Here is an 18,124-nt window from a genome sequence, read left to right on the forward strand (position 1 = left end):
CATAGGCTCCCATTCAGATGGAGACTACAGTCTGAAAACGAGAAATGCCTAAGGCTAAGTGCACACGTACCGGAACTCTCGCGGAAATTACCGCGAGAATTCCGGAATTCCAGTCCGCGGGAAAATCGCATTTTAAATTCCCGCGATTTTCCCGCGGAAAAACTAGCATTTTGCAAGCGTAATTAGCTTGCAAAATGCTAGCGTTTTCCAAGTGATCTGTAGCATCGCTTGGAGAACTGATTGACAGGTTGGTCACACTCGTCAAACATAGTGTTTGACGAGTGTGACCAACTTTTTACTACTGAGGCCGCCTATGCGGCATCAGTAGTAAAATATAGAATGTAAAAAAAATAAATAAAAAACGGTGTTATTCTCACTCTCCGACGTCCCGCGCATCCGTTCCCAGTAATCCTTTGCGAAAATGCCCGCGATGACGTCAGTTCTCGCGGGATCGCGACGTCTCGCGGTAATTCCCGATGACGTCGCGCGAATGACTGCAAGACTTCGCGATCCCGCGAGAACAGACGTCATCGCGAGCATTTTCGCAAAGGACTACTGGGAACGAGAGCGTGAAGAGAAGCGGGAAGGCTGCGCAGGACGTCGGAGGGTGAGAATAACAATATTTTTTATTTTAAATTCTATTTTTTACAGGGATATGGTACCCAAAGCCCGGAGGACAGTCTCCTCTCCTCCGGACCATGGGTACCATCCGCAATTGTTCTGCTTACTTTCCGCATGGTGTGCACAGCCACATGCGGGAAATAAGCGGAACAATGCATTCCTATGGGTGCGGGATCGCCACGATTCCGCAAATTAATGAGCATGCTGCGGTTTTTACCGCGAAGCGATTCCGCCGCGGTAAAAACCGCAGCATTAGCACAGCATTGCGGAATCCCATAGGAATGCATGGGATGCTTATTTTTCGCGTTTTCGCGGCAAAATCGCGCGGTTAAAACCGCCGCAGAAACGCGAAAAAAACGTTACGTGTGAACTCAGCCTTAACGTGGCTTCCAGGTACAAATAACTTGGCCATTTTATGCGCTAAACCTTCTCAATTTTTCATCCTTCTAATGCAATAATGCAATTCATTTTTCATGTTTGCATGTTATGGCGCCACAGTGTGCTTCCTTTTCTGTGTAGGGCACAGTCCAGAATCGTTTACATCAAAACACCGGCCAAGACGTGTCTATGATTGGCAGGTATTGTGCGTGTTTCCTGTTCATTAGAATAAGACATGTGCATGAAACTTGCCGATTCTGCCTGCATCTTTGCAGGTGTTCAGGGCCTATGCAGGTGTTCCAGGTCTTTTGCAGGTGTTCAGGGTCATACCATCAGCAGAACTGGGTGCCTCTATTCAGCACCAGATCACTCCTTTACATAAAACTTTCCGACCTTTATCTAGAAAACCTCTTTACTGCTCTCTAACCATATATGATTTACTGCATATGAGCAATGTTCAGGATCTGCTTTTACGTTCTAACTTTTCTGTTCCTCACACAATGAACCGATTGCTACGAAAAGAAGCATGGGACAGAGAGCTGCTGGAATAATAGCAGGCAACAGGCAAACGCCATGTCTGGATATTCCACCTTTCTGTGGTGTCGCTTTGGGCACACACAACCTACTGTAGAGCGCACAGTTTTAGGATTCTGAGCACCGCCTTATACACATTATTGTAGCTGGCAGCATATATACCGCCTTTGCTGAACGTACCAAATGCTAATTCATGAAGTGCGCTTCATCTTCATTTGGTCCTTTGGTGTTCCCCTGCTCCATTCTTATTCTCTGTCCTCCTTCAACTGTTTTATTTTTCTGCTACTAGTTCAAGACTGTCACACCCCGCTAATGCGCCCTGTGCCGTGCCAGGCTGGCATATGAATTAATCAGACTTTGCCACCCTCCCTGTCGCCTTCAGTCCTTTATTCCCTTACCGTATCGTTATTACAGATGTAGCGGCAGAATTGGTCATTAACTCTTCGATGCTGAGCATAGTGAAAGTGAAAGCTCTGAGATACATGGGCTTTCCCACCACAGATTCTGATGTATCATCAATGTCCAATCAGCACTAGAACCAATAAGAGACCAAACGGGCCACAGCGATGGGTGAAGAGCAGACTATTAACACTTATACTTAATAGTTATAGATATAACATACATATTTCACTGCAGATTATAACTGGGAAGTAAAACATGGGCAAAATGAAAAGTAATCAAAACCAATGATCCGCAAGGGAGATGAAAGTCATGATGTGATAGGAGGTCAGAAATGGCAGGAGTGACACGTTAGGGGTTGGCATAAACCCATCACCCACTCGGTACATAGAACCAACACAGATATAAAGTGCAGAGTGGTGGGACCAGAGGAGAGGACTTAGTTGAGAATTAAGTGCAGTGGAAAGTTTTGTGACCGGGTCAATTTGACCTTGAACAGTGGACTATGGTTGGGAGATCTAAGCAAGCTTCAAGAGGACATCATCAAGGAATGACAAAAAATAATAGTAGCAAGTATAATGGTGCAGGTTCCACAGAATAGATGCAGCTCAGGAGAAGTCCTGCTAACGGGAATGAGAAGATTTTAGAAGGAAAGTATGAAAGACAGAAGATATTTGTTGGTAAATGCTGTAATATGAAAATTCTCAGCCCAGGAGGAGGTAGCCTCGGGTGGGAATAGAGCTGAAGTGACAGAGGCTTCAGATCAACCAGAGATCTTCAGCCTCATTGGCATGTCAATTAAAATGCTGCTTTCTCAGTAATGGACCGACCATATAAAGGTATAGCTGGACTTGTCTATAAAAGAGCAACACGTGCATAGAAATAGTTTGTGGCGTGAAATCCTGCGGAGATTCTCTTTACCAAGTTTTAGGATTCCTTGATGATGTTCTCTTGAAGGATGCTTACATTGCCTAACCATATTCTATTGCCCACACCTGATCTGGTCATTAAACTCTCCACTACACCTTATCCTCAGCTTACTATATCTGTCACATCTCTCTGCACTTTATTTCTGTATTGGATGCAGGCACTGAATGCATGATAATTAAGGCGAAAGGAAGTTCCAACACCTATAGCGCTGGCCGAGTTCTGATAAAGGCCACGTGCACACGTTGAGTATTTGGTGATTTTTTTACCTCAGTATCTGTAAGCCAAAACCAGGAGTGGGTGATAAAGCCAGGAGTGGTGACGTGTTTCTATTATACTTTTCCTCTGACCGTTCCTATCCTGGTTTTGGCTTACAGATACTGGGGTAAAATACTGACCAAATACCCAATGCGTGCACATGGTCAAAGAGGAATCATCCACTGAAAAGGAGTGAATGGGAAGTACCTGAGAATTGAGAAAGTCCCAGCACCTATTAAGCTGGTATGTGCACCAAAAGCAGTTTTCATTTCTTGCAAGGCATAGGAGCAGCAAGGCATTTCCAGAAGATTTGTGTGAAAAAATATGTACAATTTGAATTCTTTATCCTTTCTTGGATCATCGAAGTTAAATCCTGGCACATTTAAGTGACTTGTAAGTGAAATATCAGCATACCATTGGGCCTTGAATGTGCGATTGTGAGACAGAATCTTAGATTTGGCTTTCCTAACTCTGCCCCATCAATCATTTGTCCCAATCAGATGCTGGAATTAGCTGAAGGGGACGCTTGTGTGAACAAGCTTTATTTTATAGGTAGCCTCCTAATTTTCAGCATGTAACTTTACAGCAGCACTCGGCCTGTCATGGCCACATAGGGAAACCCACACACTGCACGATGTAGCCTACTGTATATATGAGCAGAGAGAGACATGGAAGATATGAGAGTTTGCAGATGAGCGATCACTTGACTCAGCCTGAAAGGCCAACCAGAGCGGAATCTGCCTTGCCCTGGAAAACCCCTTTAATACTAGTTTCAGTCCGCAGTTAGTATAAACCCTACGCCTTACCCTTAAGCATGCAGCGAAGTTGTCTGTGTCTCGTGCTGCCAGAAATGTCAGGTGGTGTCATATCTCAGTAAGAACAAAAGGATCACCGCTTCAGAAACTGGACGTGTCGGATCCTTCGGGTCCGGGCCCCATATGCACAATTAGACTGACTGCAGCCTGAACCCGCCAATATCAGCAGGTTAGGCCAACGTTAGCCTAATGTGCATGGACGGGGGGCTTTAAATAGGGGCTTCATCACATTTAGTAGAAAGGAGAAACTGGCTCATTCAGGAGCAAACATGAGCTCACCGAACGGTCCTCACTTTAAGGAGCAGTGTGCCATCTAGTGGAATAAGCTAGTAACACAGCATCTCCATCACTGTCTCAGGCATAGAAATAGTGGCAGTCGCCTCCTTCATGTGTGCGCATTCTGGTCTCCGCTGCTATAGGTAGAACAACTATGGAGGAAATTCAAGTTCAGGGTCACACGTTTCCATTGGAATTAAGGTGCACATATTTCATTTTCAAGCGCTCACCGAGTAGTGTAGCTCATTGTGCCGCCATAGTGTCCACATAGGCGCAATGGCGTCACAATGCGTCTGGGAAACCACTATAGGGGAAACGGATTAAGTGACCAAAGCCAATTTTCTGGAGGTGACAGTATTTTAAAGGCAATGTCTTTTTTGTTTTTACATAGTAGTCATGGCCCAGACAGTCTAAATCTATGCCAGTCTGGTTAGCTCTTTTGGTGCACGGACAGGCATAGACACATTAATTAAAGGGAATCTGTCACCAGGTTTCTTGCCACCTAATCTGACAGCAGCATAATGTAGGGAAAGAGACTCTGAATCCAGTGATGTGTCAGAAGTTAAGAAAATCAGTTTTATCAGCAGCAGATTATCACTAGAGAAATTGCAAGCCTGCTGGCATGTAGTCCTTCATATTCATGAGCTCTGTATAACCCTGCCTCCACCACTGATTAGCAGCTTTCTGCCTATGAACAGTGTACAGAAAGTCACCAACCAGTGGTGTTGGCGGGGTTATACCGAGCTCAGTATTCAGAGAACTGGTAGATCTGTAACTTCAGTAAGCAGCCCAGTAATTGACACATCACTGGAATCAGGGTCTCTGCCCCTACATCATGCTGCTTTCAGATGAGGAAGTAAAAACCTGCTGACACATTCCTGTTAAGAGGCCTATGTCTGGGTGTGCGATGCCTACACATTGGCTTCCCCAGCTTTGTGCCTGCTCTCTGTTCTGGGTAACAGCTGAGGGTCCTGAATTGGGAAACCCCTGTGTCCTCCCAAGAGTTCCTTCAGAAGGCACTGGAATGTTGGTTTTGTAAACTCGAAAAAGGAGAGAGTAGTAAAAACAAATAATAATGCAGAGAAAAGCAAAAACTCCAGGAGAATATCTGTTCCTCTGTATGATATAAAATGACTATGGTAGGATTACTACAATGCAGCGCGGAATGTTCCGCTCGCCGTCACTATGGCAACACAACAAAAAATGACAGCATTTCCAGGAAACAAAATTACTGACTACAAAAAACAGGAACGACAGATGCAACACTTCTAGAAAAGGAGCGATTCCCCCGGTAGGATGCGCAGCCCCAATATTGTATGTTACTGCTCACACCTATCACAGGAACGCGCTACATACAATCACAGAATGAGAACGGTGATCTAACTTGCTATAGGCAGAACTATGGAAGACACTCCGGCACGGCAGTACGACACAGGACACAAGGAGTTAACCAATACAAGCTGCAGCACGAAGGTGTGCTCACCAGAAACACAGCATTCACTTAGAGGGGAGCGGCACCTGCAGGAGGCACAGCACAGGTTATTGCCTGTATGTCACTTGTCTCCCTTTCATTTTTTCTAGCCGTTTTTGCTGCTTTTCGCTTTGTTTCTCTCTGTTCCCTCACTGAAGGCAGAAATGTAGACAGATTTGAGCGGTTTTTAAGAGTGGTCGATCATAGCAGGAGAGAGGAAATGACGGAAAAGTGGAGAAAAATAAAAAAGTATTTTCTATGTTAAAGATATATTACAAAGGATCTTATTTTTTACTTAGATGCATATATTTGGGGCTTAAAACTATTTTTCCACAATTGGGTTCCATTAACAATTTTGCAAATCAGTGGGCTGCAGAATGAGTTAACTGAGAAGCCATGAGTGAGCTCACTGATGGTCACACTTTGAGTGAGAGGTGGCTGATTGTTATGCCAATGTGACAGGAGCGCCAGAACACCCAGTGCCGACATCACTGAGCGCGAGAGGCGAGTATCTGTTATTTTTAATTTACATTGGCGAATGTGGGAGTTAAGGAGGAGGAAGAGTAGTGGACAACCCCTTTAAGAAAGAACCCGTTTAACAAGTAAATGAATGAGAAGCCCAGGTATGCAGCGCTCTCCGGCTCCCCCACGAGTCCGTTACGCCCATGCTTATATCAGGTCCTGGGCACTCCGGGATTGGTATCTGGCTCTGCATATCAGGGTGGCAGTAGCCAGTCTGTAACATACCAGTACCACTCTCCGCTCACTCTGTATTCACGCCATGGTGAGTTATTGCAGCTCCTCCGTGGCTAATTAGAGGGCATGTAATAGATTTCACTGCAATCACCATCGACCATAAGAACATTTTACAAATCTGATGACCAAGTCTCTTTACTTACAGCAAGAAACACACTTGTGCTATGCCTCGGCGGAGCGAGAAGGGGCCCAAGGCTGCAGCGCAGAGCACTCACATCCATTACACTTCTCTCCATTTTCCTTCCACCCTTGGCTGATGAATGAAGCAAATCTGGCCAGAATACTGTGATAGTGTCCTACACGGGCATCACTCACCCTTCTTAAAGGGTTGGTCCAATGGTTAAATATCGTTTTACTGTTTGATCACACAAAACATTGCAGTAAAAGACTGGATAAGTCTGACAGGTAAGTCTAGCCTTGGGGCTCATGCACACTGGCACAAAACTCCTATGGCAGTGTACGAGCTTGTGCAGTTCCTTCCTTATGAAGCTAACACCTCCGCTCGCTGCTGTGCAAGATCTACTGGAGAATGGGAGAATACTTGTGCACATATGGGGTCCAATAAACCTCATCACTGTGTGTTTCTGTATGAAATAAGGGGCATATGGAATTTCAGCAGAGGCTCCGAGAATATATGGGATTACAGCAAAGGGCTCATGGATGATCCGGAATTACAGCAGAGGAAGCAGGGATGATCTGGAATTACATTGAGGGCTCAGGGATGAACTGGAATTAGAGCAGAGGGCTCAAGGATGATATGGAGTTACATCAGAGGGCTTATGGATTATATGGAATTACAGCAGAGAGCTCAGTGATGATCTGGAATTACAGCTGAGGGCTCAGGGATGATCTGAAATTACAGCAGAGGGCTCAGGGATGATCTGGAATTACAGCAGAGGGCTCAGGGATGATCTGGAATTACAGCAGAGGGGTCAAGGATGATCTGGAATTACAGCTGAGGGCTCAAGGATTATATGGAATTACAGCCGAGGGCTCAGGGATGATCTGAAATTACAGCAGAGGGCTCAGGGATGATCTGAAATTACAGCAGAGGGCTCAAGGATTATATGGAATTACAGCGGAGGGCTCAATGAGGATATAGAATTACAGCAGAGGGCTCAGGGATTATATAGAATTACAGCAGAGGGCTCAGGGATTATATAGAATTACAGCAGAGGGCTCAGGGATTATCTCGAATTACAGCTCAGGGATTATATAAAACTACAGCTGAGGGCTCAGTGATGATATGGAATTACAGCTGAGGGCTCAGTGATGATATGGAATTACAGCTGAGGGCTCAGTGATGATATGGAATTACAGCTGAGGGCTCAGTGATGATATGGAATTACAGCTGAGGGCTCAGGGATGATATGGAATTACAGCTGAGGGCTCAGGGATGATATGGAATTACAGCTGAGGGCTCAGGGATGATATGGAATTACAGCTGAGGGCTCAGGGATGATATGGAATTACAGCTGAGGGCTCAGGGATGATATGGAATTACAGCTGAGGGCTCAGGGATGATATGGAATTACAGCTGAGGGCTCAGGGATGATATGGAATTACAGCTGAGGGCTCAGGGATGATATGGAATTACAGCTGAGGGCTCAGGGATGATATGGAATTACAGCAAAGGGCTCAGGGATGATCTGAAATTACAGCAAAGGGCTCAGGGATGATCTGAAATTACAGCTAAGGGCTCAGGGATGATCTGAAATTACAGCTAAGGGCTCAGGGATGATCTGAAATTACAGCAGAGGGCTCAGGGATGATCTGGAATTACAGCAGAGGGCTCAGGGATGATCTGGAATTACAGCAGAGGGCTCAGGGATGATCTGGAATTACAGCCGAGGGCTCAGGGATGATCTGGAATTACAGCCGAGGGCTCAGGGATGATCTGGAATTACAGCCGAGGGCTCAGGGATGATCTGGAATTACAGCCGAGGGCTCAGGGATGATCTGGAATTACAGCCGAGGGCTCAGGGATGATCTGGAATTACAGCAGAGGGCTCAGGGATGACATGGAATTACAGCTGAGGGCTCAAGCATGATCTGGAATTAGAGCAGATGCCTCAGGATAATGTCACATTTGCATGTGGTTGAAAAGTGGATCTGACACTGGGCGCTAGAGAGAAGTTCATACCTTGATGTTCTTACAGTCACCAATGCTGGAACATAGCGTGCAGTTGTTTCTTATAAAGGATACAGTAAGCTCCACCGGCATCCAGTGCTCCGTTGGTAGATATGGCACAGACTGACAGCACAGTCATGCCAATGATAAAGTAGGAGAGGACTAGCATTCCCACAGTCTCATACAGACCAGACTGACCCACGACAAATCCTGCAAAAAAGAAAATTTGCCATCATGAGAGGTTTTGTTAGCATACAACAGTCCTTCGGTTCTTTCACTGCAAACTATATACGTAACCCTGATAACTGGAAGGCGAAGAATACCATATCTCATCATATAACCTGAATGACATCTGCTCCCAAATGGAAAAATTAAAGGGGTTGTCCAGATGTGTAACAAAAGTCTGCAGTCACCCTATGTCTGGATTCTCCTGTGAAGGCGGAAATATGCACCTTCAGGCCACATTCCGACTAGACGTGAGCAGCCTCGCGCAATTCCCTCATAATGAGCGATTCCGGGCTCTTCTAGTCAGAATGTGGCCAGGAGTTGAAGATTATAGAATTGTGGTCACATGACCACCTGCTCCCACCGCCATCAATGGAGGGACATCTGACAATGCACTGTGCGCGATGTGAGGATTTGCAAGTCTGCAGTCACTTACAGTGACTGACGACTGTTGTTCCAAACCTGGACAGCTTCCTTAAGGCTATGTGCACACGTTGCAGATTCTGCAGTGGATCCGCAGCGATTTTGCAGCGTTGTACAGTACCATTGTATTCAATGGAAATTTAAAAAACGCAGTGCACATGCTGCGGATTTTTCAGCGGGGATTTGCTGCAGCATGTCAATTCTTTGTTCGGAATCTGAAGAGGTTTCACACCTACTCCATTGTAGAGGTGTCAAACCGCAGGGGAAAAGCGCAGGCTAATCCGCAGGTAAAACGCAGGTCTTTTGACCTGTGGATTTTTCCAAATCCGCAGCACCATCCACTACGTGTGCACATGGCCTAAGGAAGACCTACTTACTGCATTCAAAATGAGCTACGGTGCAACCTGAAAAAAGTGGGCACATTTTCATTCATAAGGAGTTCCAGCACCATGTATGGATTATGCCCTTATGTCGGCTTTTTATCTGTATTTGATCCATTAGTTTTATATACAAATCATCGTAAATCATCCAGGATAAAATCCTTTCCTATCCTATACGTAGTAATATGGACCCAGACAGCACAGTTTTTAAAGATCTGTATTACAGTACAAATATTTGTTATCTCTATTATCTTTTACTAGTATTTTTCCGCCAAAAAAAATGGCATGTCAAATTCATGACGAGTGATGGTGTTCCTTACACCACAAATCTTACTCCAGTACCTGACTGGAGTAAGAATCATGGAGACGCACATCACTTCGCCTGATTCATTAATAGGCGTGCACCTTGCACTACAATCTGCCCCCTCATCAAAATTGGCAAGAAAAAAAAAAGACAAACAGGTTTGAGGAATCAGGATCTTAAAGGGAATCTGTCATTAGATTTTTGCTAAGCAATGCAAGAGCTCCATGATGTAGGAGCAGAGAATCTGATTTCAGTGATGTGTCACTTGCAATGCTGTGTTTTAATGTTTCAATACAATCAGTGTTTTATCAGCAGGAGATTATTATCACTATATGACAAGTAGGGATGAGCTTTCCGATATTGAAATATCGGCCCGATATTTGCGATATCGGAATTCCGATTCCGATATTTTTTTCATATCGGAAATCCCATAATCCTTCAGCCTCTGAGCGCTCCATGGAGCCAATCAGGAGCTGAAGAATTGCTGACAACATTGCGTAACTCCCCTAAGCTTGGTAGGAGGCGTCCAAACTTTCTAGCTAGGGGCTGCGCTGAGATTGGCTGGCTGGATGGTGTGATCAGGCAGTATAAAAGGCTGCGCCTGCCATTTTAGCCTCACTCTACTGTGAAAGCAGATTGGGATTGGTTGCTATTGGAGATAGGGAGAGATCTCGGATCTTATAGCGATACAAATTGTTTTTCAGCGACTGTAGCAGCCCCTGTGTGTTACAGAAGCAGTCTTTTTCCTCACTGACCCCGCTCAGTTTCATTTTTTGTGCTGTGCAGGCTCTCAGTGAGGTGCTTAGTGAGACAGTGCAGAGCACCTTCACTGCAGCAGCTCCTCTTGCTGCAGCACTGTGTGGTGTGTGTCTCACTGCCTTTTCTTTTCATCCCTTAAATCCCCTTCCCCTATTTTTTTCTAAAAGTTAAACACTATATAGGGATTGTGCTGTGAGGGACCCAAACAACCTCTGTGGCTGGTGCCACACAGCACCTGGCCCAGTCCCGGAGAATCCTTTTTTTTTGGTATCACAGCAGTGTCATTTACTGCGCTGTGACATCCGATCGAAACGTGTACACCAATACCACAAACACACGTTACTCTTTGTGTAGGCCACACTAGATTCAAATAAAGTGTAGCATACACACCATCATCATATAGTGCCATTAGTGTTTCTTATACCTGTTTGTAGTCCTACAGGAATAAGCACACTAATTCCTAATCATTACTTTCTTGCCATTCTGAATCCATCGATAGAGATGAAGGCAGGGAGTAAGGGACGTCCCCGCGGCGGCCGTGGAAGAGGTGCATCAGCAGCTAGACATGCTGCACATCCAGAGCAAGCAGCAGGCCCAAGTCACTCAGCACCTACTTTCACCCGGCAGCAGTCATTTATTCGCAGCTTGTTAGGAGCACAGGGCCATAGGCTGATAAGAGAGGATCAAGTAGAAACCGTTGTTGGTTGGATGGCAGCTGAGGAATCCACTTCAATGAGCACAGCATCCTCCCAGGACCTCTCCACCACATCGGGTCAGGCCACTGAAGAGCAGCACCCATCTGCTTCTTCACCGCCCACTAAATTGCCCAGACATTCAGAGGGCCAGGAGCCAACCTTAATCCTCTTCTCAGAATCTGTTGGCTTGGAATCTGTGTGCCATCCAGACAGCACTCCTGTGGTGCATGGGCCTTTTTCGACCAAGTTGCAGATGACGTTACAGTAGTCAGATGCAAGCTTTGTCGACAAACTGTGCGGAGAGGGAAGAACGTCAGCAACCTTAATACCACCAATATGTTGACGCATGTCAGGAAGAGGCACCCTGTGGAGTGGCAGCATCACACCCAAGATGTTTCGTCACCTGCAGCTGGTTCCCCACCTTCCACCTCTTCAGCCACAGCAGCCACCTCTTACTCCAGCTCGCAAACAGCTGCTCCCGCTTCCTCGCCAGAATGCCAGGGTGCATCTGCAGGCAGTGTTGTGCGGCGGCACACTGTCTGTACTTCGTCAGCATCCCAATCGCTGGTATCCTCACACTCCCAATCCAGTGTGCAGCCATCTGTCACACAGGTGTGGAAGAAAAGGCGCCCGTACTCGGCAAACCACCCACGAGCACAGGGCATGAATTCTCGCATTGCCAAACTGCTTGCAGTGGAAATGCTATCATTCTGTCTGGTGAGCAAGCCAGCCTTTATCGATGTGTTAGGGTTTGCAATCCCACAATACAGCGTTCCCAGCCGCTTCTACTTCAGCAGGCAAGCCGTCCCCGCCCTGCAACAGCATGTGGAGCGTAAAATTAAGCATGCGCTACAAAATGCAGTTAGTAGCAAGGTCCACCTGACCACCGACGCGTGGACCAGTCAGCATGGCCAGGGACGCTAAATTTCCATGACCGCCCATTGGGTAAATGTAGTTGAGCCTGGAACTGAAGTAGACAGTGCAAGTGCGCAGGTCCTGCCAACTCCACGGATTGCAGGCCTCTCCTCCGTACAAATTGACTCCTCCTCATACTCGTCAGACTCGCCTGCACCCAGACGTACCACAACAACCGATTTCAGCACTGCATCGGCCAAACATCAACAGGCCGTGTTGAAATTGGTTTATCTGGGTGATGTTAGCCACACCGCAGCTGAGCTGTGGAACACGCTCAAGGAGCAGAGCGACATGTGGCTTGCGCCGCTCAGCCTCCAGCCAGGTATGGTGGTGCGTGACAACGGACGAAACCTGGTCGCGGCTCTGGGCCTAGGTGGTCTGACTCACATTCCATGCCTTGCCCATGTCCTAAACTTGGTGGTGCGGAGTTTCCTTAGGAACTATCCTGACCTTGAGGAGCTGCTGCACAAAGTCAGATATGAGTGCTCTCATTTGCGGCGTTCAAGCATGGTTGCATCGCGCCTTTCAGCCATGCAGCGCAGATTGGGCCTGCCCGAGCACCGCATCATTGTTGACCTCCCCACCAGGTGGAATTCGACTTTGCATAAGCTGCGGAGGTTGTGTGAGCAGCAACCTGCAATTATGGAGTTGCAGCTGCAGCAGGCGCAAAGTAGGCGACACACATCTCAGCCCTCCCACTTTACAACCACAGAGTGGGCATCCATGAAGGGCATATGCACCATTTTGAAGTGCTTCGAGGACTCCACTCTGATGGTGAGCGCGGATGCTGCCCTACTCAGCCTGACTATTCCCCTTATATGCCTTATAGAATCATCACTTAAAGGACTAAGGGATGAGGTTTCTCTGGAGGAGGAGTAGGATGAGACACTAGGACCAACCAGGCAATCTTCATCGGCCCGGTTGGTACAAAGCTCTGTGGGTGCCTCACAAAAGGTCCAGGCAAGACACAGCAAGCGAGGAGGATGAGGAGGACTATGAGGATGAGCCAGAGGAGGAAAGTACACAGCGTTCTATTAGTAGTCACCAGATAGAGCGTGGATGGGGTGATGCAGAGCAGCCAGAGCACATTCCTCCAGCTGGTGACAGCGATGCATGGCCAGTTGGCAGTCTTCAGCACATGAGTGACTTCATGCTGCAGTGTCTGAGAAACGACCCACGCGTGGCTCGTATTCTCCCCACAAATGACTACTGGGTGGCCACCCTCTTAGATCCACGTTACCGGGACAGCCATCAAAGCCTAATTACACCGTTGAACCGGGCGCGTAAAATGCAGGAGTACCAAGATGCACTGATTAATTCACTCATGTACTCTTTTCCACCGCATAGCAGTGATGCGCATGCACTAGCAGGCACCTCAGTGCGTCCTGGGCCCAGCGGAATCCGTTAAGAAGCCGGTAGCAGAAGCAGTACATCTGCTACTGACAGGTTCAGTATACCCAACCTGTTCCAACGGTTTCTGAACCCGCAAACAGTTCGGGCACCATCAGCACAGACAGTGCAACGCACAAGGAGGCAACGTTACCGTGACATGGTGGCACAATACCTCTCCACCCCTGTCAGTGTGCTTCAGGATGAATCTGCCCCCCTTCAAGTTTTGGGTCTCCAAGTTGGATACATGGCCGGAGCTTAGCCAGTATGCCTTGGAGGTCCTGGCTTGTCCTTGTGCCAGTGTGATTTCTGAACGTGTCTTTAGTGCAGCCGGCAATGTACTAACAGACCAACGTACCAGACTATCTGCTGCAAATGTGGACCGGCTTACATTCCTAAAAATGAACCAGGCCTGGATTTCTGGTGACTTTTGCTGCCCTGGGCCAGAGTAGACAGGTTACATGCATGGTTGGTAGCAGTATGCATGCTCTGTCATGTGCCTATGTTGCACACAGCGTCATATGTTATGCCAGTGCTCTGGCCTCTACTACCAACATCTAGCTCCTGGTTCTGTGACTGACTCTTTCACCTCATACTGTTTTCCATGGGCTCTAGTACCGCCAGCTAGTGCCCATTTCCGTGACTGCTGTTTTCACAGCATGCCGTGTTTCTGGGCTCTAGTACCGCCAGCAAGTGCCCATTTCCGTGACTGCTGATTTCACAGCATGCCGTGTTTCTGGGCAACAGTAACGCCAGCTGTACCTCGTTAGACCAAAGTGGAAAAAAGGACGACAGATGCCAAACACCTATAGGCAGAAGCACAAGAGGCGGGATCCAGCCACGCCGTCTGTTTCCTGGCAGTGAAGTGCGGACACAGGTGCCTCCCCAGAGGGGTAAACAGAGTTCCAGCATCACCAGCTGGTTCTCGGGAGTGTCCAAGGGCACGGGTACCTCCTGCTCCAAACCATGTTTGACAACGCTCGCCGTTACACGGTTGTGTCCGCCGCACTGTTCCACGCCCCTGCCGTACATCATTCCGGCTCAGTTTGCTGTTATCCGTGGTGTCGGCAGTGTAGGAGCCCCCTACGTGGACTCCGGGACCTGGCGCTCAAGGCTGGTCTCGACAGTGCCAGTAGGCCCCCCTCCTCCCCTGCTGCGACTGCGGAGTAAAGAAGACTGTGTCCAGGTTGCGGGGGCAAATGTGGCTCTTGCACCTTCTGCCGAGAAGACATTACTCCGGTAGAAGACCCAAGACAGGAAGACAAATGCAGAAGACCCAAGACAGGAAGACAGATGCAAGAAGACCCAAGACAAGAAGACAGATGGAGATGTCCCCGGACTCCTGTCTTTTTGCTCTTGAACTTGCATCTTTGTGTGGTTTTTTTGGGCTTCTCAGCAGTGCTTTTGGCTTATGTCACTACTACATTGTGGTATCAGGGCTACAGTAATGTCAGCTGTTGCCCAGTACAGCCACTGGCACTTTTACCTTCTGCTGCTTATCTGGGTTCCAGTAACGTCAGCTGGTTCTCAGTAGAGTCAATGGCTTAGGTCCCTCCTTTGTGGTATCCGAGTTCCAGTAACGTCTGCTGGTCCTTGGTAGTGCATTCTGGCACAGGTTACCTCCTGCTTAGTCATCGGCCTCCGGTAACGTCAGCTGGTGCCCGTTAGTTCCATTGGCTCTTATGCTGATTTCTGCTGCCTATACGGGTTCCAGACTCACCAGCTGGTTCTCTCAAGTTCCTGTGCCTACTGTTACTTCTGCGTATTTCCTCTGGGTTTGGGAAATTCTGCGACCAGCCAATAGCAGGATAACCATAGACAGAGGTTTAGGAAGCAGTAGGAGCAGATGTATATGAACCAAAAGCAGAATATCAATATGCAGAATTACTGAATAACAGTAATATAATCAGCAGAAGAAGACTAAGCATGGTTTAAAGGGAGTGTATCCGTTCCTCCACGTGGTGCTCCTGGAAACTCCCTGCAAAGCAAGGTGAGCTGAACGCGGACACATGTCAGTCAAAGGGCATATTGACACCACCACCGGCAGTTTTAATTTAATAATGTAAAATCACTAACCCTAACTATCCCTAACCCTTACCCTAACCCTACCCCAACTAATCCTAACCCAAAGAAAAAAACACCGCTGTTAAGAAGATGTTTTTCTGCTACAGCTTTCGCTCTGTGCATTTTTCTAGCGATTTTTTTGCTCCTCTGCAAACTCCTTCCCCATTATCCTGAGGTGTTTCCCCTCCATTTTATCCATTATATAGCACTGTAGTGGTCATTTTGTAATTCCGATTTTTTTCTCCCATTGACTTGCATTGATATCGGAAATCGGAATTCCGATACGATATCGGGCAATATCGCTCATCCCTAATGACAAGCTGCCTTGTGCTTGGTAGTCCAGACAAAGCTCCAGCACTGATTTGCAGCTTTCCGTCACTATATAATGTACAAAGGAAGCTGCAAATCAGTGTTATGTGCAGGGGTTATACACAGCTCTGTGAGCTCTGCAGCAGGGAAACTGCTGCACCCAATAAACTAAGTGATACATCACTGGGGTCTCTGTCCCTACATCACGGTGTGGTCAGATTACATAGCAAAAACCTGCAGACAGATTCCCTTTAACGTATCTACAATTTAAAGGGAACCTGTCACCAGGTTTGGCCGATATAAGATACGGCCATCACCCTTCAGGGCTGATATAAAGCATTCTATAATGCTGTATATCTGCCCTCAACTCAACCTGTAAGAGAAGAAAAATAAGTTTTATTATACTCACCCGGGGGCGTTTCGGTCTGATGGGTGTCACAGGTCCGGGTCCGGCGACTCCCATCTTCATACGATGTTGTCCTCCTGCTTGCTTCGTGCCGCGGCTCCTGAACAGGCGTACTTATCTGCCCTGTTGAGGGCAGAGTAAAGTACTGCAGTGCACAAGTGCTGGGAATGGTCAGAGGTCCGGCGCCTGCGCACTGCAGTACTTTACTCTGCTCTCAATAGGGCAAATAAGTATGCCTGCGCAGGAGCGCGATGCCAGGGAGCGATGAAGCAAGCAGAAGGGCGGTGTCGCAAAAAGACGGGAGATGCTGGACCCGGACCTGCGAAACCATTGGACCGGACCGCCCCCGGATGAGTATAATAAAACTTGTTTTTCTTATCTTTCAGGTTGGAAGGGGACTTATCTATAACATTATAGAATGCTGTAAATAAGCCCTGAAAGGTGGTGGCTGTATCTTATATAGGCCAAAACTGCTGACCGGTTCCCTTTAAAATCCACAGCAAGTATCATCTACGCAGATTTCACTTCACACACCACCTCCTCACCTCGCCCCCTGTCTGTCAGTGCTTCTCAAGGCTCAGTTCTAGGACCCCTACTCTTCTCCATCTACACCTTCGGCCTGGGATAGCTCATAGAATCCCACGGTTCGCAGTATCACCTCTATGCCGAAGACACGCAGATCTACCTATCTGGACCTGACCTCACCTCCTTACTAACCAAAATCCCACAATGTCTGTCTGCTATCTCAGCCTTCTTTTCTGCTCGCTTTCTCAAACTGAACATGGACAAAACAGAATTCATCATCTTTCCCCCATCTCACGCTACCCTCCACCAGACCTATCCATCAATGTCAACGGCTGCTCGCTTTCCCCAGTGCCACATGCTTGGTGCCTTGGGGTGATCCTCAACTCCTTCCTCTCTTTCAAACCACATAACCAAGCCCTTGCCTCCTCAAACTCAAAAATATTTCCCGTATCCACGCATTCCTCAACCATGAAACCACAAAAACACTAGTGCATGCCCTTATCTCCCGCCTCGACTACTGCAACTTCCTACTCTCTGGCCTTCACTCTAGCACTCTGGCACCACTTTTTAGGCTCATTGTAAAGTTTCCACTATTTAATAACCAGATCAGTTTTGAAATCTGCTGCACTCAGTTTATGTCCACAATCTATAGCAGAAGTACAGAGGAATAACTTGTAGGATTTCTAGAAGGAAGTGACAGAAGGCGCTGGTCAGTGGGCTTCAGACTGCATTTAACTGGACTGACTACATTCATAAGGAAATTGCCTCTTCATAGAGAAAGAGGACTTGAACTCTGTAGCGCCACCTGTTGGTTGTAGCTATCCTACAAGTTACAATTAACCCTTTAACAAGTCTTGTAATATGACTTCGGATAAAAGCCAAATCAAAATCTCAATTTGCAGACACGGTGTTTCGGGCTATTGGCCCTCATCAGTGCAAAGTATGAGAACTGATTTAGCTAGGTGAGATCAGCTGCATATCAACCCCTTTGGGATATGGCCATTTTTGATACTCCATTTTTCCATTTATGGAGGTGTATGAAGACTTTTTATTTTGAGTAACGACCTGATGCTTTTTTATACCTTTTTTAGGGGTATAGAACATTTTGATCCCTATTTAATTGCATTTTTTGGGTAGGTACAGTGACCAAAGAATACAGCAATT

At 47.1% G+C, this 18,124-nt stretch overlaps 1 protein-coding gene across 1 annotated transcript in view; it reads right to left on the reverse strand.

Annotated features, from left to right (window-relative positions):
• The window catches only part of LOC141100699 (solute carrier family 12 member 9-like), a 393,180-nt gene that overhangs the window by 337,729 nt on the left and 37,327 nt on the right, over positions 1-18,124 (reverse strand). The window contains exon 2 of the mRNA XM_073589335.1: positions 8,642-8,776. Within this exon, the coding sequence (XP_073445436.1) occupies positions 8,642-8,776 (135 nt within the window). The remainder of the gene's footprint in view (positions 1-8,641; positions 8,777-18,124) is intronic.

The sequence above is a fragment of the Dendrobates tinctorius genome, unplaced genomic scaffold (genome assembly GCF_039654945.1).
Source record: "Dendrobates tinctorius isolate UK_male_01 unplaced genomic scaffold, ASM3965494v1 ptg000107l, whole genome shotgun sequence".
Lineage (NCBI taxonomy): Eukaryota > Metazoa > Chordata > Amphibia > Anura > Dendrobatidae > Dendrobates > Dendrobates tinctorius.